This window comes from Mycotypha africana (assembly GCF_025528875.1).
Source record: "Mycotypha africana strain NRRL 2978 chromosome Unknown BDF20scaffold_2, whole genome shotgun sequence".
Taxonomy (NCBI): domain Eukaryota; kingdom Fungi; phylum Mucoromycota; class Mucoromycetes; order Mucorales; family Mycotyphaceae; genus Mycotypha; species Mycotypha africana.
In genome coordinates, this window is record NW_026515726.1 from 1,897,228 (window position 1) to 1,918,955 (window position 21,728).

General features: G+C 39.7%; 9 protein-coding genes across 9 annotated transcripts; 4 read left to right on the forward strand and 5 right to left on the reverse strand.

Annotated features, from left to right (window-relative positions):
- Positions 1-315: 315 nt before the first annotated feature.
- Positions 316-1,854, reverse strand: BDF20DRAFT_814316 (uncharacterized protein; the record flags this gene model as incomplete). Its single annotated transcript, XM_053076962.1, has 4 exons — positions 316-467; positions 498-858; positions 952-1,260; positions 1,435-1,854. Coding segments are annotated over 4 exons (1,242 nt in total), but the record flags the coding sequence as incomplete, so codon positions are not given.
- Positions 1,855-3,615: 1,761 nt separating this feature from the next.
- Positions 3,616-4,491, forward strand: BDF20DRAFT_853009 (uncharacterized protein). Its single transcript, XM_053080113.1, has 2 exons — positions 3,616-3,920; positions 3,982-4,491. Exons 1-2 carry the CDS (start codon positions 3,692-3,694, stop codon positions 4,281-4,283), a joined length of 531 nt encoding a protein of 176 aa, XP_052939324.1. The 5' UTR covers positions 3,616-3,691; the 3' UTR covers positions 4,284-4,491.
- A 1,210-nt stretch (positions 4,492-5,701) lies between these two features.
- BDF20DRAFT_853013 (Anp1-domain-containing protein) lies at positions 5,702-7,220 on the reverse strand. The gene is made up of 2 exons (XM_053080114.1): positions 6,222-7,220; positions 5,702-6,132 (listed from the first exon to the last, which is right to left on the reverse strand). The coding sequence occupies exons 1-2, from the start codon at positions 7,165-7,167 to the stop codon at positions 5,867-5,869; spliced, it is 1,212 nt and encodes a 403-aa protein (XP_052939325.1). The 5' UTR covers positions 7,168-7,220; the 3' UTR covers positions 5,702-5,866.
- BDF20DRAFT_853020 (AMP-dependent synthetase/ligase) lies at positions 7,221-10,165 on the forward strand. Its single transcript, XM_053080115.1, has 10 exons — positions 7,221-7,810; positions 7,893-7,902; positions 7,981-8,115; positions 8,193-8,534; positions 8,612-8,658; positions 8,760-8,792; positions 8,872-8,890; positions 8,966-9,040; positions 9,118-9,468; positions 9,601-10,165. Exons 1-10 carry the CDS (start codon positions 7,475-7,477, stop codon positions 9,990-9,992), a joined length of 1,740 nt encoding a protein of 579 aa, XP_052939326.1. The 5' UTR covers positions 7,221-7,474; the 3' UTR covers positions 9,993-10,165.
- BDF20DRAFT_853024 (inorganic phosphate transporter Pho88) lies at positions 10,148-11,292 on the reverse strand. Its single transcript, XM_053080116.1, has 2 exons — positions 11,026-11,292; positions 10,148-10,809 (listed from the first exon to the last, which is right to left on the reverse strand). Exons 1-2 carry the CDS (start codon positions 11,216-11,218, stop codon positions 10,391-10,393), a joined length of 612 nt encoding a protein of 203 aa, XP_052939327.1. The 5' UTR covers positions 11,219-11,292; the 3' UTR covers positions 10,148-10,390.
- A 1,371-nt stretch (positions 11,293-12,663) lies between these two features.
- BDF20DRAFT_910515 (WD40-repeat-containing domain protein) lies at positions 12,664-15,821 on the forward strand (the record flags this gene model as incomplete). The annotated part of the gene is made up of 10 exons (XM_053083715.1): positions 12,664-12,783; positions 12,891-13,095; positions 13,211-13,265; positions 13,382-13,937; positions 14,072-14,236; positions 14,366-14,445; positions 14,525-14,638; positions 14,736-14,911; positions 14,984-15,211; positions 15,313-15,821. The coding sequence occupies 10 exons, from the start codon at positions 12,664-12,666 to the stop codon at positions 15,819-15,821; spliced, it is 2,208 nt and encodes a 735-aa protein (XP_052939328.1).
- Positions 15,822-16,089: 268 nt separating this feature from the next.
- BDF20DRAFT_815028 (6-O-methylguanine DNA methyltransferase) lies at positions 16,090-16,461 on the reverse strand (the record flags this gene model as incomplete). The annotated part of the gene is made up of 1 exon (XM_053077038.1): positions 16,090-16,461. One exon carries the CDS (start codon positions 16,459-16,461, stop codon positions 16,090-16,092), a length of 372 nt encoding a protein of 123 aa, XP_052939329.1.
- A 1,288-nt stretch (positions 16,462-17,749) lies between these two features.
- On the forward strand, positions 17,750-20,639 carry BDF20DRAFT_298094 (WD40-repeat-containing domain protein). Its single transcript, XM_053075137.1, has 5 exons — positions 17,750-18,284; positions 18,361-18,683; positions 18,751-19,447; positions 19,547-19,915; positions 19,994-20,639. Exons 1-5 carry the CDS (start codon positions 17,925-17,927, stop codon positions 20,531-20,533), a joined length of 2,289 nt encoding a protein of 762 aa, XP_052939330.1. The 5' UTR covers positions 17,750-17,924; the 3' UTR covers positions 20,534-20,639.
- Positions 20,630-21,695, reverse strand: BDF20DRAFT_832851 (acyl-CoA-binding protein; the record flags this gene model as incomplete). The annotated part of the gene is made up of 5 exons (XM_053078578.1): positions 20,630-20,766; positions 20,834-21,054; positions 21,133-21,185; positions 21,261-21,479; positions 21,588-21,695. 5 exons carry the CDS (start codon positions 21,693-21,695, stop codon positions 20,630-20,632), a joined length of 738 nt encoding a protein of 245 aa, XP_052939331.1.
- Between the last annotated feature and the right edge of the window lie 33 nt (positions 21,696-21,728).

The window sequence follows — 21,728 nt, forward strand, 5'->3', positions numbered from 1 at the left end:
GGTGCTACTGATACTGAGACGACTGTTTTCGTTGAAAAGAGGATGCAAGTGATGCATGAATTGAAAGTTCCAAAGGCCCTCTTCGTTCGCATGAGAAGGTACGCCCGTGGAAGCCGTAGCCGAAGAAGAGCACAACATGAGTTCATTCGCCTGAGGAGAAGAAAGGATGTCTTGAGTGGATAAAGCAGGAGACGAGGAGGAGGAAGCAGGAGGTGTGTGAAGTCGAGGATGGGTAGACGTGGCCGTCGTCGTGGTAGTAGAGAGATGAGGCAAAGAGGAAGGAGGGTCATGGATCACGGGAGAGGAAGAACGTGAAGAGAAACAATCATGGAAATCAAGAGAGTCTGTAGTACCACTGTACAAAGAATCACTCTCTTGTAACGGTTGTTGTTGCTCTTGGTGTTGTTGTTGAGCGGCCAAAGCAGCGGCGGTGAGGGGCGTGGGCGTCACCATGTCATTGGGTTTGGCTGTCAACATATCGGTATCAATGGACAAACGATTGGGCGGGTTCATAGGAATACGGAGAGAGTTCTTGCGAGGATTCAAGGCAGGCATGAATTTCGTACGATACACATCCAAGACACGTTGGAGCAAGTTTTTACGGTTGGCCAGTTGTTTGGGATTCAACCAGGCTAATTTCCAGCCCAATTCATTGCAGCGAGCTTCTTCCAATTGACGTTGAGAGGCAAAAGGAGACAACGTATTGATGTCCATGGCACGAGGATAGACACAATTGGCTTTACGAAAAGCCATATCGATGGAATCCAAAGAGACAGAATCCACATTGATACGGATACGATATTTGCCTCCTTGACCATGACCATCGTCGATGGTCACTGTCTTTGGTAAAGAGGGAGTCTTGGCATCCACCCCTTCGGTTTTCAATTTCTTGGTCGTAGGATGGGATTCCTCCCATTCGGTCTCCATCGTGGGTGTCGTCGTCGTATGAACAGTACACGTAGGAGTGGTAGTGGCAGTAGCAGCAGCAGTAGCCGCAGCAGCAGTGGCAGTAGGATCGCGTTGCTTTCTTTTACGTAAGGTACCTTTGAGCAACTTTTCTTGACGAGCCACACGACGAGAGCGCATACTAGGATAACGATTGCGATAAGAATCCACCGCACGTTGGATCAGACCTCTTTTACCAGCAATTTCAGACGAGTTGAGATAGGCCAATTTCCAACCCAAGGTATTGCATTCTGTTTCATAAGCCCAACGATTGCCTTGATATTCTTCACGAGAAAGATTAGCACGAGGATAGACCTAATGAAGAGAATAAGGTCAGTTGAATACTTTGATTGTGGGTTATGTGGGGGGGGGGGGAGGGGAAGCGGGAAGCGGGTAACATGAGGTCATGTCCAAAAGGAGTAAGGAAAAAAAATTTTTTTTTCTTTTTTTTTTTTTTTTTTTTTTTGTTCTCTTGTTTTTCATACTTACGCAATTTTCACTCTTAAATTTTTCATCTAATAGACTAATATCGACTTGATCAATATCTGTACGAATGGAATACCGACGAAGGACACGATGATGAGAATAGACAAAGCTCACCCATTCAATACCGTCGCGTATTTCAGTATGGGGTTCATGATTAGGTACGACGGTTTGTGGATGAGCGTCGTTGTTGGTAGTAGTAGTAGTGGTAGTAGTAGTAGTAGTATGAGTAGGAGTAGGAGTAGGAGTAGGAGTAGGAGTAGGAGTAGGAGTAGGAGTAGTGGATTTGAAAGTAGTATGAGTCGTTGTCGTATGAGACGTGGTATTTATAGAAGCCGTATCGGTGAGTGAGGATGCGGTTTTATCGTTGGATGGAGGAGGGGTTGTGATGGTAACGGAAGGAGGTGGAATGGGTGGCTTATCCATGGAGGCTGTTTTGGACGTACTATGGCTGTTGTTGTCGTTGGGCGTGGTGATAGTATCAGCCAACGCTTTAGCGACTTGTGCAGCAACAAGTGTCCAGTCATGATGCAGCTTGGAAGGATGTGTTGTCGCAGTTTGTGGAGTCGTCGTAGTATCTAATGTTTTGAAACCAACCCAGACAAAAAAAAAAAAAAAACAAGAAACCAATTTTTTTTATGAGTCAGGAGGAGGGGGAAAAAACTGGAAAAATAAAAAATAAAGCGGGGCAGCCGTTTATTTTACCCAATTCACAATGTGGCTGTTGTTGTTGCTGTTGTCGTTGTTGCTGTTGCTTGTTCACCCTAGGTTCTGTAAGAGAGAACTTTCGAGACTTGATTTTGACCAATGTCTTTTCGATCTCTTCAAGTTGTGAAGGTGTCAGAGCTTCCAACAAAGACTCTGACTTTTCCGTTGGATGAAGTAAATCATTCACACAAAGCTGTAGATGTGCGTTGGTAGTTTCTGACATTATTGAATGCAAATGCTTTATGTAAGTTTTTTTAATGTAAGAAAAAAAAAAAAAAAGAAAAAAAAAGAGATGGTATGATTCGTAGAAGACGCGCTCAATAAATCAAAAAAGAAATGAAAAAAAAAAAACAATCAAAGAGAACAAAAATAAGCAGCAGAATATAATAATAAAAAAAAAAGAAGAGAAAGAGAATAAAAAAATAAGTTTATACAATTTATATGAAGGAAAGGGGATTCGAAGAAAAAAAAAAAAAAAAAAAAAAAAAGCTTAGTCTTGTTTCTTTACGCGCTTTTGTCTGTGTTCCTCTCATTCTAGCTTTTTTCTTTTTTTTTTTTTTTTTATTCATGTCAAATAGATTTTCATACCCCGCTTGATGACAAAAAGTCCTTTGTTGGAGAAATGAAAATTTTTTCTTTTTTCTTTTTGTAGAAAAAACCCCAGATATGTCAATTTTTTTTTTCCATCATTTTTGACATTTTTGAATCTCCACTTCACTGCGTTAGAAAATAAGGGTGAGTATGCGTGTGCGTGTGAGTGTGTGTTTTTTGGGTGTATACATTTGAATAAAATACTTGAACAAAACTTTAAAAAAAAAAACGTAAATGACGCATAGTAGATAGTTTTTTGTCTTTTTTTCTTTTTTACCTAACAAACGTTCTGTTTTGTTACACAAAATAAACTAAGAAAAAAAAGGTATCCAATACAAAAGCATTTAGGTACACCAGTAAGAGAGAATAGAGTTTCAATCATCCGTTTTTTACTCTTGCGGGTGCTTGATTGGATAGCGGTGGTTAAAATAAAACACACTTGAACCTGGATTCTTTAAATGGAAAAAAAGAAAGGGGGGAGCAGAAAAAAAAAAATGGATTTTTTAGTCGTTTATGTTTCAAGACTTTTCTTTCAGATGGTTTTTTGTATCTCAATACCCCTCTTTTTCTTAAAAAAAAAGCGGACAAAAAGAAAAATAAAAACTGTAGTCGTTACCGAGGAAATGGGTTTAACCTTGAATTCTGTGTCGAAAAACTCAATAGGACTGTCAAGTCATAAAAGAAGCGAAATGATATATATAATAGTCATGTCATTAAAAGGAAAGATTCAATAAGCAATAAAGTGCAGCTGAATCAGTCAGACACGTCAATGAAGCTGAATAATGGGTCTGTAAGTGGGATCATCCTCTACGGATTTCTTTTCTTTTTTTTTTTTTTTTTTATTTCTTCATGTGCTTCTGGACTTTTCTTTCAAAACTGCATAAAAAGGCTATATTTTTTAGAGTTGTAAATAAATAAGTGCAGTACAAACACGTGCTATTTCAATCTTTTGTCGTTTTTGGTTATGCACTGCTTTTCTCGTAACGCATCTCAAGACATGCTCCAGACATGCCTCTCTCTGCTGCTCTGTCGTCCACCTTCTTGTCTATGGATCGCCATCGAGGAAATGACGGACGGCTGTTATACCCAACAGATCAAGAATAGACAGCCTTCCTTCCGTGTGCATCATTTGGAATTCTTAAATCAAAAACCTGTCAAAATAGGTTTGTTCTCCCGACGGTTATCTTTGCATCGTGTGATTTCTTTTTTTTTTTTTTTCATATCTTATTAAATCAAAACTGATGGAAAGAAAAGAAAATGAGCGTAAAGCACGGAACCCTCTTCCGAAAGCGAGTCGCTTCTTTTTCCACTATTGGCAGAGAAGGTGCATGGATTTCCTTGACCCTACAAAAACCGTTTTTGAAAGAGAGGCGACCCAAGTGCATGATTTTTACGTAAGCAAAAAAAGACCCACTCAGCCAATCAGAAGAGTCCAGGAAGAGCTAGGAAGAAAACGCATGAGTGACCTGAGCAACACGCTCACCTTTTTTTTTATAGCTTCTCTTTCTCTGATGGAAAGCATCGAGTGGTGGCATGAATACGTCAGAAAAGCTTGAATGAATCCTATGGATGCCAATAGCAATTGCACAGACGATCTATCTTATTTGATGATGGGGTCGCGTACAGCTTTTTTTTTTTCAATTCTGTCAACGGGAAAAACGTTTAGTACAGTATTAAACATTTATTGTGCGTATAATAGCTATATTTCTATTCTCTGCTCCCCTCTTTTTGCTGACTTTAACTGTTTTGAGACATTGGGAACTTGTGTTGAAAAAGAAAAAAAAAAAAAAAAAAGATCTTCACGTCCGCATGAGCGTGCCGTCGGTCCTTTTTTTCTTGGAATGTTTGCAACACAGCGACCGACGACACGACCGCCCCCTTTTTTTGAAACTCCTTCAAATGAGGAAGGATGCGCCTGAATGATAAAACGGGAAATAGATGGAATGTATTGGGCATTGTTGTATGAATACGCATAGACTTTCAAAGAATCACAATGGCAATAACCCAGTTTCTGTTTTCTTTCAATCTGGCTACAAAGAAGGCCCTCTTCAAAGTAGCAACACGATGCAACGGATTAGGATTGAAAGTTGAATCACAGAATAAAACAAGACAAAAAAGTTCTGCGTGTATTGGCCCTCTCTTCATTTTAAAACTTTATCACCAAATAAAGAGGATATCCGATCAAGGCTTTATCTATAAAACGTTAAAGTATGATTTGACTCGTTTCTGTTACTGTGGTATGCCATTGTGTGTTTTGTTACCTTTACCAAAAGCAAGCCGTTTGGGATGATTGATTGAAAACAAAAGCAGTTCTCTCGGTTGATCATGATGCTATGTACAATAACAAACCTCAAAAAGCCCCCACAAAAATAAAGTACTATTTACTATTTTTGTCATTCAATCCAACATGTCCCTATCTATTTGTTCCATAGATGAGCGTCAAGACAAATCACCCACTCTAAAGTTATCCGGTCTTTCATCGAAAGGATTTTTGGGGTTTTTTTTGGACACAATAGCGCCTATTCAATTTCGAACAGATGGGCGCAGATTTCCTGAGGTTAAGACATGCTCAGGTTTGGCCTGTATATTTGCTGAATCGATACGGTTCCATACCTGCCTTTCAGGGTTTTACTAAACTATCGAGACGAGCTATTTGTAAACAATGCATTTGAATCGCAGCACTAGGCCTAAAACGAGAGACAAATGTGAGACACTCTGAGATACCTCTCTCGAAAAGAGACGACACACCCCTCTCTGACCGATGCAGTTGCAGAAAAGGATTTTGTTGGGAAGAGCCACAACGGCTCTCCTCCATGAAACACGAGCATACTCTATTATTATGTTTTTGGCATCTGGATCATCATAGAAGAGAAAGCTTTTTACCTTCCCTTCTAGAGCAATGAATAAAATGTCACTTACAGACGTATCATGACATGACACTAACTACAGTAATGAAGCGTAAGTCTATCAAGGGGGGAGGGGGAGGGGAGACGATGCATTTATTGACATGTGCATAACGAAACGAGAAACATAGGACGGTCCAACTAAAAAAAAATGGAAGGAGTTTGTATATAAATAAATAAAAAGTAGGGTTGTTATTATATGATGGGGGAGGGGAGGGGGCATATAATAAATAAGATTAAATATAATGATAAACTAAATAGTTGGGTAGTCCCCACACCTCGTAACCTAAAGCTTTGGCCATCTTGGCTAAACCTTCCGTTTCCACTTGATGCTGGTACGGGAACGGTGGGAAAATAGCGCCATTTCGATGCACCTTTGCTTTGACTAATGTGCAGGTACCTCCTACCGCATCCAAAGGAACTGCATAAAACAAATCCGTTTGGTTGTTCTCAAATCGCATGTCAATCATGAGCTTTCTATGAGTGATCAATTCTGGATAACCTATTGGTATGATATATAAAAGAGGAAGGACGTTAACTCCTACCGGTCATGCCTATCAAAAACTGAACATCGCATCTCGATAACCCTACCCTCGACTAACACTTGATCTTCAGGTAGCGTTTTTTGAAACGCCAAACTTTCCTCTGTTTCTTGCCAATTGTTCTTATCATAGCCTCCTTCTTCATTGTAAGAATGCCAGTAACAATTCGGTACAATCATATCCTTATCCATCGCCATCAACTCTTCCAACAGTGTTTCGGGGTATTCAATCACATCACCGTCCAACCACAGCACCCAATCGTGCTTCTCGGTCAAAGCCGCTGATAAGAGCGTATTGCGGCTCTTGGCCATGATATTCCGTCGAGTGATCTGTACGTTGAACGCATGTCTATCTTCGTTCGCCGGTAAATCGTATTGATAATCCTTCTGAAAGATCGATATACTGTCAAAACTGTTCCAGCTCGAGACACTCTCCTCACCAGACGACGACAACGACGGCGCCTGCTGTCTTGTGTCCATTTCCAATTGTGCCCTCTCTCGGAGTTTCTCGATAGTCCCATCCGTAGAGTCAGATACCAAAAATCCCAAAGAGATGAGGTGATGAGGATAAGTAAGTCGCTTGACATTATCAAAGTACCGATCGATAAATTGGACAGACTGTTTGAACGGTGTCAAGATGAGTACATGACCAAAGTCATTACCGTCGTTATGTACAAGGTGGTGCTGCTGCTGGTGGGTACTCTGTTGGCTGCTACTGTTATTCTTCTGCTTCTCTGTCCAATCCTCACTGTAACGACTACTGTTATGACTGCCGTCTTTATCATTCATGTTGATATAGGTATAAGCGACGGCATTCGGATCATCCTTTTTGAAATGCGTCGACGCAATGGACGACCACAGAGGATGGGATCGACACTGCTGTATTTTGAAGGAAGACAGCGGTAGTGACAAAAGCGAACTTTTGAACAGCCAATAAAGCGTAAAATAGCCTAAGGCGGCTGCTATAATGAATTGTAGCCTTGATTTTATTAGCATGTTACGACTACCACTCGAATCGTCTTGCTCAATCCGTTAAATAAGGGAAAAAAAAAAGACAAGTGTCTCTGCAGACCCAAATACAGAAAAAAAGGCAAAGAAGAAAAAAAAATGCTAAGATCCTGTGTAACTATCACTCAAAAAGGGAAATCAAGCTGAGTGATTGGGTGGATGTTACCCTTTACCGCTCTGAGTCTGAAAAGAGGCAATCCTTCATGAATCATCTGTGCTGTACCTGTTTTTGGTTTTTTTTTTTCTTTCTTCCTTTTCATTCATCGACTGCACTTCTTTCGAACCATTCTACCGCATGAGTCTAGAATTAGACACTGTCAGTTATGCTCTCATCAGTTCTATTGTGGGAGCAGCCGCTTTGCTCTCCATTCGCAATTCAAAATCACCCGACATTCATCCTTTGTTGCTGAATACACAATCAGACGTCTCGCGTCTTCGTCATCCAGAAGAAAGCGCCGTTTATCGTTCACGCATGTATCCCATGGGCACTCCTCTGTGCTCTACCTTTGACCGTTCTATTCGCACCTTGGCTGACCTTTACAAGTTGGCCGGTGGTGGCGGTAGTGCTGCTGGTCTGGATAAACATGCCGAAGAAGAATTTTTATTGGCCAATGCTACGACAAACGACTATGTAAGTGATCCCCTTTTTTCCTTTCCATGCGTCATGATTCAATTTCAAGTATATCTTATAGCTTCGTGGATCGTTTCTGTAGTTGTCTTATGGTAAGTGTGGACACCACATCCTTTCTCTTGAGAAAAAAAATAAAATAAAATCTCAACCCTTTCCTTGTTCCACAACAGGTGCGGTCAGTAAGAAATTGAAGCCTATTTATCATGGTCTTAGAACCACAGCTCAATTGGTTCCTGGAAACGATACCCATTCTTTTGTCGGCTTGTACGGTAGGCATTCTCACTACACCACCATCACAGAAATAGGTAAAGAACAAATCCATATGTCCTACGTCGCTTTGCTCTGTTTTTAACAAAAAAAAAAAAAAAAAAAAAAAATGTAGCATGTCACTCGCATGGATTAGTCACCCTTCCTATTGCCTACAACGCACCTTCTTCTCACGTCTCTCATGTTCTCCAAAAGGCGTTGCTTCAATGTCTTTTGATAGATGAGGATCTGTTAGACCGAGTACTCGCCTTGATCAATGGGGGTAACAAGGGTGCTCTGAAGCAGATAGTTGTTTTGCCCTCTTCAAAGACGTACACTGTCACGAATGAAAAGAAACAATTGGCAAAAGAGAACGGAGTGGATATCATGACATTCGATGAACTTGAAGAGCACGGGGCTGCTGCTGCTGCTGCTGCTGCTGCTACCGCCAGTGATAAAATGGACGAAAGAGTGATTGGTAAGCGTTGAGAGTATACCCGCCCATCTGACCACGGAAAAATTGACTTTTGGTTTTTCCGAAAAAAAAAAAAATAGCACCTACTGATATTGCCAGTATCTATTTCACGTCTTCTATTCGAAAGGTTTGCGATATTAAAAAAAAAAAAGAAACCAAAAAAAAAGGGGGATCAAATGCAGTGATGAGAGGATTGTACTGAACAAAATACACGGTTTGGAAATGTAGGATGCAAAACACGGTGTCGTTTTGACACATAAGGTAGATCAAACACTTTCTTGTCCCAAGCTTACTTTTTTTGTATTCCAATCATTGACCCTCTCCTCTTTTCATTTCATAGAATCTATTATCCAGCATAGGTAAGAATCCAACACAGGATCAACGATGGGCCATTGGATCGTCTCCCACTCACAAGCCTATCCAAAAAACATTAGCTTCCTATTTATTGGTTATTCCACCTCAACAAAGATTTACGACAAAGGATCGTCTATTGCTCAGCCTGCCACTAGGTGAGTCAACAACAAATCCCTACGCCGAGCAGGATGAAATGTATTCTAACAAAAAAAAAAAAACGTGTTTGCTTTAGACAATGTCTTTGGACATGTTTTAGCGACAGCAGTAAGTGTGATGGGAGGTTCTATTGCCTTCCTTGGTGACGATGAAGCGGAAGACGTTTTCACGAGCGATAAAAAGTCCATGGTTGCTCATCTGAAGCCTACCCTTCTTGCGAGTGGTCCTGCTTTCTTACAACAAGCAAAGCAATGGATTGAATCTCATTATGGTACATCATTTTTGTTTAAACGAGGATACAATGTAAAAAAAGCATTCCTTGAAGACGGCCGTTTGGTCAGTGACTGTAAATATGATATGCTCGTGTTCCGCGCTATCCGACAGACGCTATTTGGAGGCAATTTAAGATTGATCTATATCGACAATGGTAAGAGATAACAAAGAAAAAAAGAAAAAGATGGGATGTGCGCACGCACGCACGCATGTCATTCTAGAAAAAGTGGAACCCCATCACACTAAGCCCATCCACCCTTCTTCACCTTCTCCATTGTTCATAAAGATGACAGTACAGATACAGACTTGGCCATGTTCCTTCGCATCGTTCTCTGTACACAAGTTCTACAAGCCTTCAATATGACCGAAACGACGTCTTCCATTGTTGCCTCCATGTTTTACGACTACAATGCAGATCCTGAAGCCAAAGGGGCTCCTTTACCTTGTAACGAAATCAAGTTGGTCGACGTACCTGAAATGAACTTGACCGCTGAGGACATGCCTAACCCGCGTGGTGAAATCTGGGTCCGTGGAAATAATGTCTTGACGACTTATTACAACGACATAGACAGTAGTGTCACCTCAGACGTGCTGGGCAGTGATGGTTGGTTGATGACAGGTTATTTGGGTGAGATGTTGCCTAACGGAACCGTCAAGGTGATCGGAAGAAAGCATTAGCCCCTTTTTTTCTTTTTTTGTTTCTGACTATCAACATGTTGCATCAACATTCCCTATCTCATCCTCTTTTTTTTCTTTTTGTTTTCTTTTGGCAACACGATTCAAATGTGTGTTACCATCATGTGTAAAATAATAAAATATTCCAAAGAATAACTCTTTTTTTTTTTTTTTTTTATTTTAATTACAAGTTTACAACGTTTTTACACATGTATGCTATCGTACGTAGTAGGTTGGGTGACTTGATGATGAATCCACATAGAGAGAGTGGACCCAACCATTTTTCAAGTCAATTGCAAAATGACACCCATTTCCTCTTTCTTTTCTCTTTTTCTTCTCTCTTTCGACAACTTGTGTAGGAAGCGAAAGTGGATGGATGTCAGACCTCCCTTTGCTTTTATCTAATCTTGATGAGCACGACCACTGTCGGTAGTGGCAGTAGTAGTAGTAGCAGGAGCAGCAGCGGTGTTGTCCACAGGAGCGCCGCCACCAAACATATTAGCGAAACCAGCCAAAGGGTTCTCTACTTGGAAAGGTCTAGCCAAGCCGCCTTCAGGTGCATCCCCCCATAAATGAATCAAGGCGATTTTATGTGTCAATAGGTTCTTGAAGGGAACAATGGATTGCATCAAAAGGGGTTGAGTAAACTTGAATTGCCAATGCATGACAGAGATGATGACAACAGAAGTGAGAGTAGATTGTATGAATTGCTTGACTTGGCTGACGTCGTAATCCTTGACAGTCGTCGTGACAGTTTCAGGTACAGCGCCCGCAGCCGCACCAGGTGCAGCAGGAGGTGTATACACCAAAGTAGTATTGTCTACAGAGTAGGGACGAGGGACGTTAGTTTTTTCCTTTTTATTCACTCCCCATCACGCCAGTTCTTTCTCAATCCACCCATAGCCACCAGAGTAAAAAAGTCGAATCATGATGCTCATGACGATGACGAATGCTCGTTGAACGTCATCAAGCTCTCTTACCCTTCCTCCCTCTCTCAACTGCTCCTTTTCCTGTTTGAACTATCCTGATACATTACCATTCTTCTTCTTCACCAGTGCGATTAAACCGTAAGCCATAAGCACTACCAACACTTGAGCGGCGTAATAGCCGATTCTCGCGTACATCAAAACATCAGGATCGCTCCAATCGATCTTTTTAGAAAGTTGCATAGAAGCAAGTAAAAAGCCCATATTAAATAGAGGGCTTTTAAGGATACTAGGAGAACCCATCTTGATTGTTTACAAGTGTCTAATTCGTTGAATAGAAAAAGGTGAAAGAAAGGAAAAAGATTGTGCGCAATTTGAGTTTGTAGCAAAAAAAAAAAAAAAAAACCGAAAAAAAAAAGAGCCAGAATATGAGTCTATTTGGCCTTGATTTTTCAGACTTTTTTTCTTGAAATAATTCAGATCCTATATCTTGATTTATTTAGACAACTTTAGAAAACAATTTAGACAAAACTTTTAAAATTTATGTCTTCGAACAATAAATGGACTGGTTCAAATTGTTTTCATCCTTCTCGCAGTGAAATGGACCTTCTTTTTTAAAAAATAAACAATATTAAAATAACACTGGGCATGTTTTTTTCAGACATATGGACGACTCATTAGGTAACAAGTAACACGTGAAATTATTACGGTAAAATGAAGGAGAAGAAAAATATCTGCTGCAAAAATTTTAGTTTCCCGTACTGACTATAGGTTTGGGTTCGCGGGAAGTTCTCAAAGGAACCCGCAGGAAAATCAAAAAGACAAAGTTTCCTATCGAACTGTTCTTTCATTCATTTTATGATAGACGTCGGTTTTATTCCTTGATGAGAGAAAAGACATTGTCTGACAAAGCTAGTTTGCAGTGCATTCAGATCGCACTATCAAGCACTGAATCGTTCCGCTGACTGGATAGGGTCCGTTCGTGTATTGAAAAGAATTATTCCTGAACTTTTCTTTTATAACGTCTGAAACTGGAATGAATTGTCCAAAAATATAAAGATAAGAGTGATGATCTGAAAACCGAGATACAAATGATGTGCCACACAATTAGGGAAAAGCAATTGACTGGAGTATATTTGTTCATAGTTGATTGGTGAAAGCGCTTTCGGTTAAACAAAACTTAGTTTAGAAAAAGGGGAAAAAGCAGCGTTGCATTTTGGGATATTTTGGCCCCCTCATTTGGTAAACGCGTCTTTTGAAATCTCATCATACACGGCATGATCATTGTGTGAGAGATACTTTAGCTATTCACTATTCCTTTCATCTTTCTAGTTATTGAAAGGCCTTGAAATAAAATGCATGAAAAAAAGATCAACTGTCTTCAAAAACATATCGTTTAAATCACTGCAAACACTTTCATTACTACGTCACATGGTCTTTTTTAACTTACAAAATGGTTAGTAAATTGTGTCTTTTTTCCCCCTTAAATAAATAAAATGTCGTTGTTATAAAATCAACATCGTACTTCTTTTTTCCTTTTCTTCATAATTATTCTTTTTTATTGTTTTGCTTTCGTTCATTTGTATTGCTCATCTTGAGTTTGCTTTTTTTTTAGTATTATTCTTATTATCTCAACTTGAAGATTCTTGCATCAAGAATTTCGTATTTCTTTTTATATTGCATAACAGCAACGAGAAAACCCAAAATTTGGATATCACCACAAAAGAACAGAACAACGCAAATCATAGATGGTAGAGACAACCTTGGCTGAATATAGTTTACCAGGAGTACTGCATTTTCTACAAGCAGAATGGAGAAGGTTTGAACGTGAAAGGAATGAATGGACTATTGAACGAGCAGAGTTAAAGGTAAAACTCACCTTTCGATCAACCAAAAAAAAAGCTCGTACCCTATATGTAGGATGGGTACATGAAGCATCCGCTCATACATACATACATTTGCACGCTCATGATAGGCGCGGATTGCCTTATTAGAGGGTGAGAGAAGAGGAGTTGAAAACAGTAAATTAACCTTACTGAAAAGAGTGAAAATGCTGGAATATGCATTAAGAGAAGAAAGGAAGCGGCATTCAGCAGACCTTCATCAAGAAAGCGAACTAAACCAAGTATTACCAAATCACGTTACCAAGGCAAAAGACAATACAGACTCTGATCATAACAGTACGCGCAAGTACAATCTCGATTTTTTTTTTTTCTTTCATCTGCTACTTAAAAATGAGGATGGAGCACATACATTGAAAAAGGGCTGACATGAATCTATATTATGGTGCAATAGGCTCAAGCACAGATAATAGTAAAACGAGGCAAAGAAGTAGGGAACTCTTAAAATCGTACGTCGTATATTTCCGTGAGTGAAGTTGAACCCTACTTGTAATCAGTCAATGACTAACCAAAGCTTCTGTTTTCCTCTATCCAAAAAAACAAAAAACAAAACAAAACACATCAGATGCTTACAAGAAATCAATTATTTAACGTCATTACCGTCAAAACTACCATTGACAAACGCATTTATAAATTCGATCACTTCACCGTCTACACAATCGAAACCGAGTCCTTCACCACAGCAACTGCAGAAGTTCAAACTAAACCCGGACTTATCCATCGAAATATCCTCATCGCCAACTCCCAACTACCATGGCTACTCTCAACGCCAAAACGATAAAAATACGAGCACGAAAGCATCTTCATCCAATCAACAACAAAACCATACAAATACAGCATCCATGCCTTCTCCAATGACATCTTTACGAAAATCATCGTTCACTTATCAACAACAACAACAACAAATACCAAAACCATCCTCTACATCTGTCTCTTTGCCACTAGAGCAATTGGATATGGAAGTTCCGCTTAATGTGGATGAAGTCGCTATGATCAATAACATCAATAAGGAGAAAAAGCAACTTGATGCTGTGTCATCATCAGCATCACCCTCTTCGTCTACTACTACTACTGCTTCATCATCAACGGAACAGCAACAACAAGAGAATGAAGCAACCTTGGTAAATAAAAGGATAAAGGAGTACTATGGAAAAGAAAGAGGAAACTCATTTTATTACTTGCTCTCTCTTTCCCCCGACTCCCTCCCCACATACACACACACACACACACTCTTGTTGAACTATTCATTTGATAGTCTGCACAACTACAAGAAAAGTTTCACCTCTCAGAAGATAAAGTTGCGAAACTATTAAAACATGCAACTAAAAATGAAAAGAAACTGCAACAAAAACAACGTCAACGACAACTGCAACAACAACATGAAGATCGACTATTAGCAGGTGATTTTGATCCAGATCAGGTAACCCTTTTCTTTATTTCGGTCACCGATCCATCTTTTTTTATACTGAGAAGAAGAAATAAAGGAGGTGCAAAAGAGGAGGTATGGCATGGTCGCTAACCGTTATCAACGGGCATATGAATGCACTAGGTAAAACATATGGTAGATAGTCAACTTGATGCAACAACAGCGCAACCCAAAGTTTGGAAATCAAGAATCACTATAAAAGGGTAAAATCAAAATTAAAATGGATCGTTGGGCGACCTACTCGGGTAAACCGTCTTGTTATTCATCTACTATTTACCGTAGTCACCTGGATTCGGTTCGTTCAGTTTGTTTCCATCCCGAAAGAATGATGGCAGCTTCTGGGTCGGACGATGGAACAGTAAAAATATGGAACTTGCAAAGAGCCTCAGCCAAAAGGTGAGTATGTGCTATTGATGAAGTGGGAAGAGAGGTGGAATAAAGAAGGCTATTCATACCTTGGATAGTTCCTCCTCATTAACGCTCATTTTCACAGGGGCTCATCTTCACTGGAAGAGGCCGATCCTAGCATCACGTTCAGAGGACACACAAATATTATCACAAGTGTTATAATGTCTGAGCTACAAGAGAAAATATACTCTGCATCGTTGGATTCGACCATTAGGGTATGGGCATTGCCATCCGAAGAAAGAGGTCCTTTTCCTCCGGTGGGTAAGTGTGTGACAATAACAACACCACGGTAACAATAATAAATTGGACAATGCTGAATCATCCTTTATACAGACCCTATGTTGAATCTAGCTACTTTGGTTGGACATACAGATGCTGTTTGGGATACTAAATTGTCAGAGCCAGCAAATATTTTAGCTTCAGCTTCAGCTGATGGAACAGTGAAATTGTGGGATGTGAGTGAGAAGATGGACAATAACGGGGATGTACTAAAGAGTACTTGGACAAAAGATGGCCTAGTAACAGCGGACAGTCCATCAACATTTTCCACAGCGAATAGAGGTAAAACAGAGAAATGGACAAGATCAAAATGAAGCTCGAGAAAAGGGGAGTTCAATGTCTTAATGGTGCTTTTTCTTTTTTGTTTCCTACTCGGAATGTAGTTGCACCTACAACATTGGATTTCTGCCGACGTAGTAACAAGTTAGCAGTGTCCTTTGCTGATAATAAGATTCTACTCTTTGACATCGAAACAGGCAAAGTTATATCAACACTTAAAGGCAGTGATGACTTGTTTGATCATACAGTGACTACACAAATCAATAGTATCATTTCTCATCCTACTTCATCATTACTTGTTTCCGCTCATGAAGATGGACACATCAAATTCTTCGATATCAACGCTGGCCAATGCATAGAAACTGTTTCTGGACATTTAGATGGTGTGACGTGCCTGGATATTCACTCTTCTGGATCCACTATGGTATCCGGTGGTCATGACTCGTCTATACGTGTGTGGGATATGTCCTCCAAGACATGCATTCAGGAATTTTCTGCACATCGTAAAAAGGGAGACGAAGGCGTTTTGGCGGTCAAGTTCCATCCCACTTATCCTTGGTTGATCAGCGGTGGTGCAGACGGTATCGTCAAAATTTACCATCATGCACATTAAGCAAGACAAATGTAGTGTTCTATTAATGACTATCAGATTTTATATATTTTTACTTTATACACACCTACAACATTTCATTCTTTGATTACATGTTTATTTTATAATGTTTTATTGATTTATTCACATAGATGAATTGCCTTTTTATCACTTCTTAAAGCAATTATTGTCGTTGTATTTGTGCGCGTTCATGCAAAATGTATAAGGAAAGGAACGGGAAAGGGGAATAGGGAATAGTAGTAGAGTGAGGCCTTATTTTATCACTCTCTTTTTAAAAGACAAACTTATCAAAAAATTCAGTCGATCCATTTTTATCATGCTTAAAATCATAATGTTCTCCAAATACGCAACCTTCTGCCTGCAGCTTGGCTCTCTTATCTGCAGTAAACTGATGATCTCCAGATCCTCCAGCAAAACCGCCAATAGAATAATTAGCAGCAATGACACGGTGACAAGGAACAGGTAAGGGACAGAAAGGATTCACCCTGAGAGCCTGACCTACAGCTCGAGGGGATGATTTCAACACGTCGCTAAGTATCTTGTAAGAAGTGACTCGACCAGCAGGAACTTGTGCAACTAAATCATAGACTCTGTACTGGAAAGGAGTGACCCTCCTCGAAGATTTGGGGTTGACGTATTTCATTCTTTCTTGTTGTGATTTGGGATAGTTCTTGACGCTGTAAATATCTGAATCTTTGGCGACGAACGTTTGTACAATAAGATGGTTACGCTTCGGCTTGCCTCCCGTGGATAATGTTGCAGTTGTCCTCTGCTTTTTTGTGGGAGTAGCCGTGGTTTGTCTTTTCCTCAAAGAATAGCCACCCGTAAGCGCTGCGGCTGACACCAGATTTTCGGGTAATTTGGCTCGCTTGGTTTTACGAAGACGTTTTATGACTGGTTCACTGATTTTTGTCGTTGTCATAGTTGTTTTTGCCTTCGAAAAATGTACAGTTTTCGGCAAGAAATTTAAAGAATGTCCGTAAGAATCGGTTAAGAACAAGTAGATGGATAAGGAAAAGAAAGAGTTATAAGAAAAAAAGTTGATGGCTTTTTATCATGCTGCGCAAAAGCAAATGATGAGAAAAAAAACCAGAAAAAAAAAAAACCAAAAAAACCAAATCATACCGCTGACTTAAAATACATGTCTAGACTTCAACCGCGTTGGTTGTTCCTGGAGTGATCAAAATATGCCAGCTACTGTCTGTTCTAAACGAAACGTGATGTGGAGTTTCTTGTTCAATTAAATCACAAAATCATTAGTAAACAGTGTCAAATTTCGATGTCCAAACGCAAGATGAACCAACTCCATAGCATCTTAGAGTTTAAAGAGCTGTTTATACAGTTTTGTTCATAATTTACGGCAGGACATCTGTGGTAGCAACGGGCCTTTACGCATTTTATTTTTTGCAATAAGATTCATGCCTGATCACAGCCTTATTCTCCTTTATGAAAATATCAAAGCCTTTAAACTACTCACCGATACTACTAAGGCCTAGTTTGTATATTGTAGCTGTAATTTCTGTAGGCGAGCAACGGTACTTTACACATCCCAAATCACAATAAACGTCTTAATATCAATTTTGTCATAAACTTCACTATTCTCTAGATTAATTTTTGAGCTCAATTATCTTCTTCGCATGCAGCTTTGATAGTGGTTTCTGTAGCAAAAGTTAAGGATCGGTAGATAGTAGCTAATGCATGACATTCGAACGAAAGAAAATTGTGTAGCCAACATTTAAAAAAGTCACAAACGCACTTACCCTAAATGTATGTATGCAGCACTGTCAACGGTTCGCTTCAAAGAATTCTATATACCACAAACTGGAATCTGCAAATTATATAATTCTTTTAATTTATTATATGGTGTGTGCATTGGAGTAGGGATGATTTTTCAGAGAAAAGAGGGTTCGCTGCATGAACTTCATGGGACGGCTCAAAGTGACTCCTCTTTTTCCTAAGAAAAAAAAAAGCAACATAAATTTTGGTCCTCTTCTTTAAGCTATTCTTTCATAGACAAGCGAAAGTAGTATTTGTGGAGCAATAGTTGAATTAATTAAATTATCAATAGACAGTATTGAATTCTAAAGCTTGAGAAAGAATATTATTATGGAAGTTCACCGCTGCCGATTTGTTGAATACCAACCTGCCGCCATAAACTCGCTCGATTTCACACCTTCCACAGTGAAGAGAACCCGATTAGCTGTTGGCCGAGCCAACGGAAACATTGAGATTTGGGATCCTACACATAACTTTCGCTTAGAGAAAACGATCCCTGGTGGTGAAGATCTTTCAGTTGAAAGTGTTGTTTGGGCTCATCAGAATACAGTTGTCAATCCTGATCCCGACGATGATCCCGAGGATTTGAAAAAAGAAACCGAATTATTATTGCAAAAGCCTCCTCGACTTTTCTCTTCAGGCTTAAATTCCTATATCATCGAATGGGATACAACCACACTTACAGCCAAGGTATAACCCTTTGCATTCAGTGTAATGTAAATAGTATTGAAGCCTAACTGGTTCATTTGAATGCTTCGTTGTTTAGAGATCTTGTGATTCCAACGGTGGTGCAGTTTGGTGCTTAGCTGTCAACAGTAAAGGTACTCGATTGGCAGCAGGCTGTGAAGACGGTTGCATCCGTATGTTTGATATTGCAGATGATAATTTAGAATATATCCGTACCTTTGAACCTCAGAAGGGTCGTGTCCTTTCCATCGCTTGGGCACCCAAAGATGAGTTTATCGTTTCCGGCGGTTCCGACTCAGCAATCCGTACTTGGGATCCTAAAACAGGTCGTACTATTCACCGTATGACAGTAGCCAAAAACCGTAAAGAGCAAACATTAGTTTGGGCAGTAGCTGCTTTGAGGTAAACTTTTAAGGATTTGTTGTTTGGACATCATGAACCGTCACTCACCGATCCCTTTGCTTATCAGAGGTAATACCATTGTTTCTGGTGACTCTCGCGGTGCTGTCACTTTCTGGGACAGTAAATTAGGTACAGTGAAACAATCTATTCGAGCTCACGGTGCCGATGTGCTCTGTGTGGCCGCATCTAAGGACGGAAATCAGGTATTCTCAGCTGGTGTGGACCGTAAAGTGACAGCCTTCCGTCGTACGTTGAAAAAGGACAGCAGCAAAAATGAAAAGAATTCAGCATCGAAGGGAAGCGGAAAAACTGTTCATGAGTGGATAAATGTTGGCAGCCGTCGTTATCATTGGCACGATATCCGTGCTCTTGCTTTGGATGAAAGACCTCATATTAATTCTATTGTCTCTGGAGGCGTGGATGTCGAATTGGTCTCTTGTCCAGCCATTGAATTTCCCAAATTGATACAAAACAGATTACCGCCCTTTTCACAAAAATACATTGTTTCGTTATCGAAAGCACATAAGATTGTGATGGGCACTTTTTTCAATTCAATATCCCTATGGCGATTGGGCGCTGCCGCGAACGTAGATACCGCCTCGAAAAACCCAGCATTACCAGAAATGATCAAACCTCATCAACTTGCTCTAGAGCTTAAATTGAAACCCGACTGTAATATCACTTCAAGTGCATTATCACAAGATGCCAATTGGCTTGCTGTTTCTGATGTTGAATCGGTCAGACTTTTCAGAGTAAGCCAGAGTGTAAGTTCCCACATAGATGATTTAAAAAAAGGAGGAGAAAGGATTTTATCAGAATACAACCCAACTAACGACTGTTCTCTCGTATGAACCGAACGATAGGCTGATCCAGCATTGTTAGAAGTGAAGAAACAGCGAATCTTTGAGACCAGCTTGAATACTTATTTAGCAACACACAATGCAGCACCCGGCGCACATCATGTTATATTCACTCCTGGATCAGATAAATTGATTATTGTCACTGTTGAATGCAGACTATTAATTGTCGACATTAGTAAAGCGGAAGATGGCATTTTTGAAATTGTACGTGAATTTGGTCATCACAGAGGCCTTGATAGTGATGGCAATCCTTATGAGGATGATAACACAGTTGCGACAGTAGTATCTGTAGATGTCAGCTCTGATGGACAGTGGTTAGCTACAGGCGATGATGATAATCGTATCCATATATTTAACTTGGACAATTTGAAGGTGAGCTCAGAATGGCGATCTAACGTGCTGGATAAAAAGTTGACCTTTTTTTTTTTTTCTGTTATATTCTTTAAACAGCACCACATGAAGCTTCCCCAGTCTTCTGTTCCACACACAGCATTATCTTTCAACGACTTTAGACCTAATGAACTTTGCGTTGCCTTGGCAACAAACGCATTTTATATTTATGATGTCGAGCATAAGCGATTAACCAACTGGTCTTATACACACCAGGACATGACTGGCTCTCGACTCTTAGAACAAAGAGATCGTATCCGTGGAGTTATGTATAACCCAGCAGAGCAAGACAAGATGATTTTATATGGTAGCACTTATATGTGTCTTGTCGACATTAAAGATAAACCTGTTCCCAAGAAACTGGGTAAAAGAAAAGGCAAGAGCAACAATAGTGAAGCAGACGTTACTGAAAAGCAACAACAGAATGCAAAGTCTACATCAAATGGCTCTTTATCAATTTCTATATCGTACCAGTATCAACAAATCTTACATTGCGGTTTCATTGGAGAAAATCAAATGGCGGTGATTGAGAGACCCAAGTTCAGTGTTCTCGAGAATTTACCACCTTCTTTTTACAAGGCACATTTTGCAGCTTCATAGACAGATTTTTTTCACCTTTCCTATTCTATTTTATTACTATTATTAGTAAAACCTGTACAATAAAGATTTTTACGAATACACGGTGATGTGAAATAATCAAAGGGTTTCTAGCTGTTGTCTCAATGATGTATCTGCTTGTTCAAGTGCTGTCGATCCCTCTGAGTCAAGCAATGTTTGATCGCAGCCTTTGGATATCAGCAATTTGGCAACGTCAGCCTTGTCTGAAATGCATGCTATTGAATAGATGCTCAATCATTAGCGCATAATTTAAAAGAGCTAGAGCATCATTTATTACAATACCTAAATGTAAAGCTGTATCTCCATCATCCGTTTTCATATCAATGTCTGCACCGAGCTCTATTAATTTTGCTACCATATCTGAGTAACCTCTGTCTGCAGCAATATGAAGGGCGTTCAGCCCTTCTTCCTTCGAATGTAACAGCCCTGGATTCGCCTCTATTGCTTTGATTAATGCCTCCAAATTATTCGTTCTAGCATATCCGAAAATATCATCTGTTTCTCTAAATTGTGCATGATGTACTACGTTCAACAATCCTGTCATTTATAAACTTTTACTGACTGCTATCGTCAATACTCACTCTGATTCTTCTTCAGCCATTGAGCTTACTGAATTGCCGAATCCTTCTTTTTCCTTTCGATACCATATGATTAACAACGCCATTTCTCATACTTTTAGTATAAATTTTTGGCAACATAGTCTTCTTACCAGATCATCCGGTGATGGTATATATTCATATTCTCCTTTACGCGACCACCCTACTTTTAAATTCTCAACTGCCTCAATGTAACGGTTTCTCGCTTCTCGTAAGCTGAGACCTTTAAATTGCTCCCAAGCATCATATTTAGCTCGTGCTACAAATTCAAATAATCCAGGTTTCTCAATATTGACGTCTCCAATGGTAGCTTGTTTGAAAAGTCCATAAAACTAGCAAAAGAAATTATACAGCTTAACAGATTGGTAGCTGTCGGTTATTTGTTGATCAAATAGATGGTAAAGATCGATGCCAGATGTTATTGACGATCTTGCACTTACAAGTAACTTTTTATCATTGGATAATGGAACGTCATGTTCATTCATATATGTAAAGGCCTGTTCAAACCATTGATCATCCTGACATATATCGTCCATGTTGGAAGCCATTTTTTTTTTATCTTTAAGAAAAGCGAGGAAACA

Bases quoted from the DNA above. Each gene is read 5' to 3' on its own strand.
- BDF20DRAFT_853020 (XM_053080115.1), top strand. From the start codon at position 7,475: ATGAGTCTAGAATTAGACACTGTCAGTTATGCTCTCATCAGTTCTATT. The intron at 8,116-8,192 runs GTAAAGAACAAA...AAAAAAATGTAG, and splicing joins CACCACCATCACAGAAATAG to CATGTCACTCGCATGGATTA. The intron at 8,535-8,611 runs GTAAGCGTTGAG...AAAAAAAAATAG, and splicing joins AATGGACGAAAGAGTGATTG to CACCTACTGATATTGCCAGT.
- BDF20DRAFT_853009 (XM_053080113.1), top strand. From the start codon at position 3,692: ATGCACTGCTTTTCTCGTAACGCATCTCAAGACATGCTCCAGACATGC. The intron at 3,921-3,981 runs GTGTGATTTCTT...TGGAAAGAAAAG, and splicing joins CCGACGGTTATCTTTGCATC to AAAATGAGCGTAAAGCACGG.
- BDF20DRAFT_853013 (XM_053080114.1), bottom strand. From the start codon at position 7,167: ATGCTAATAAAATCAAGGCTACAATTCATTATAGCAGCCGCCTTAGGC. The intron at 6,133-6,221 runs GTAGGGTTATCG...TCATACCAATAG, and splicing joins AGATCAAGTGTTAGTCGAGG to GTTATCCAGAATTGATCACT.
- BDF20DRAFT_853024 (XM_053080116.1), bottom strand. From the start codon at position 11,218: ATGGGTTCTCCTAGTATCCTTAAAAGCCCTCTATTTAATATGGGCTTT. The intron at 10,810-11,025 runs GTAATGTATCAG...CCTACTCTGTAG, and splicing joins ACTGGTGAAGAAGAAGAATG to ACAATACTACTTTGGTGTAT.
- BDF20DRAFT_298094 (XM_053075137.1), top strand. From the start codon at position 17,925: ATGGAAGTTCACCGCTGCCGATTTGTTGAATACCAACCTGCCGCCATA. The intron at 18,684-18,750 runs GTAAACTTTTAA...TTTGCTTATCAG, and splicing joins TGGGCAGTAGCTGCTTTGAG to AGGTAATACCATTGTTTCTG. The intron at 19,916-19,993 runs GTGAGCTCAGAA...TTCTTTAAACAG, and splicing joins TTAACTTGGACAATTTGAAG to CACCACATGAAGCTTCCCCA.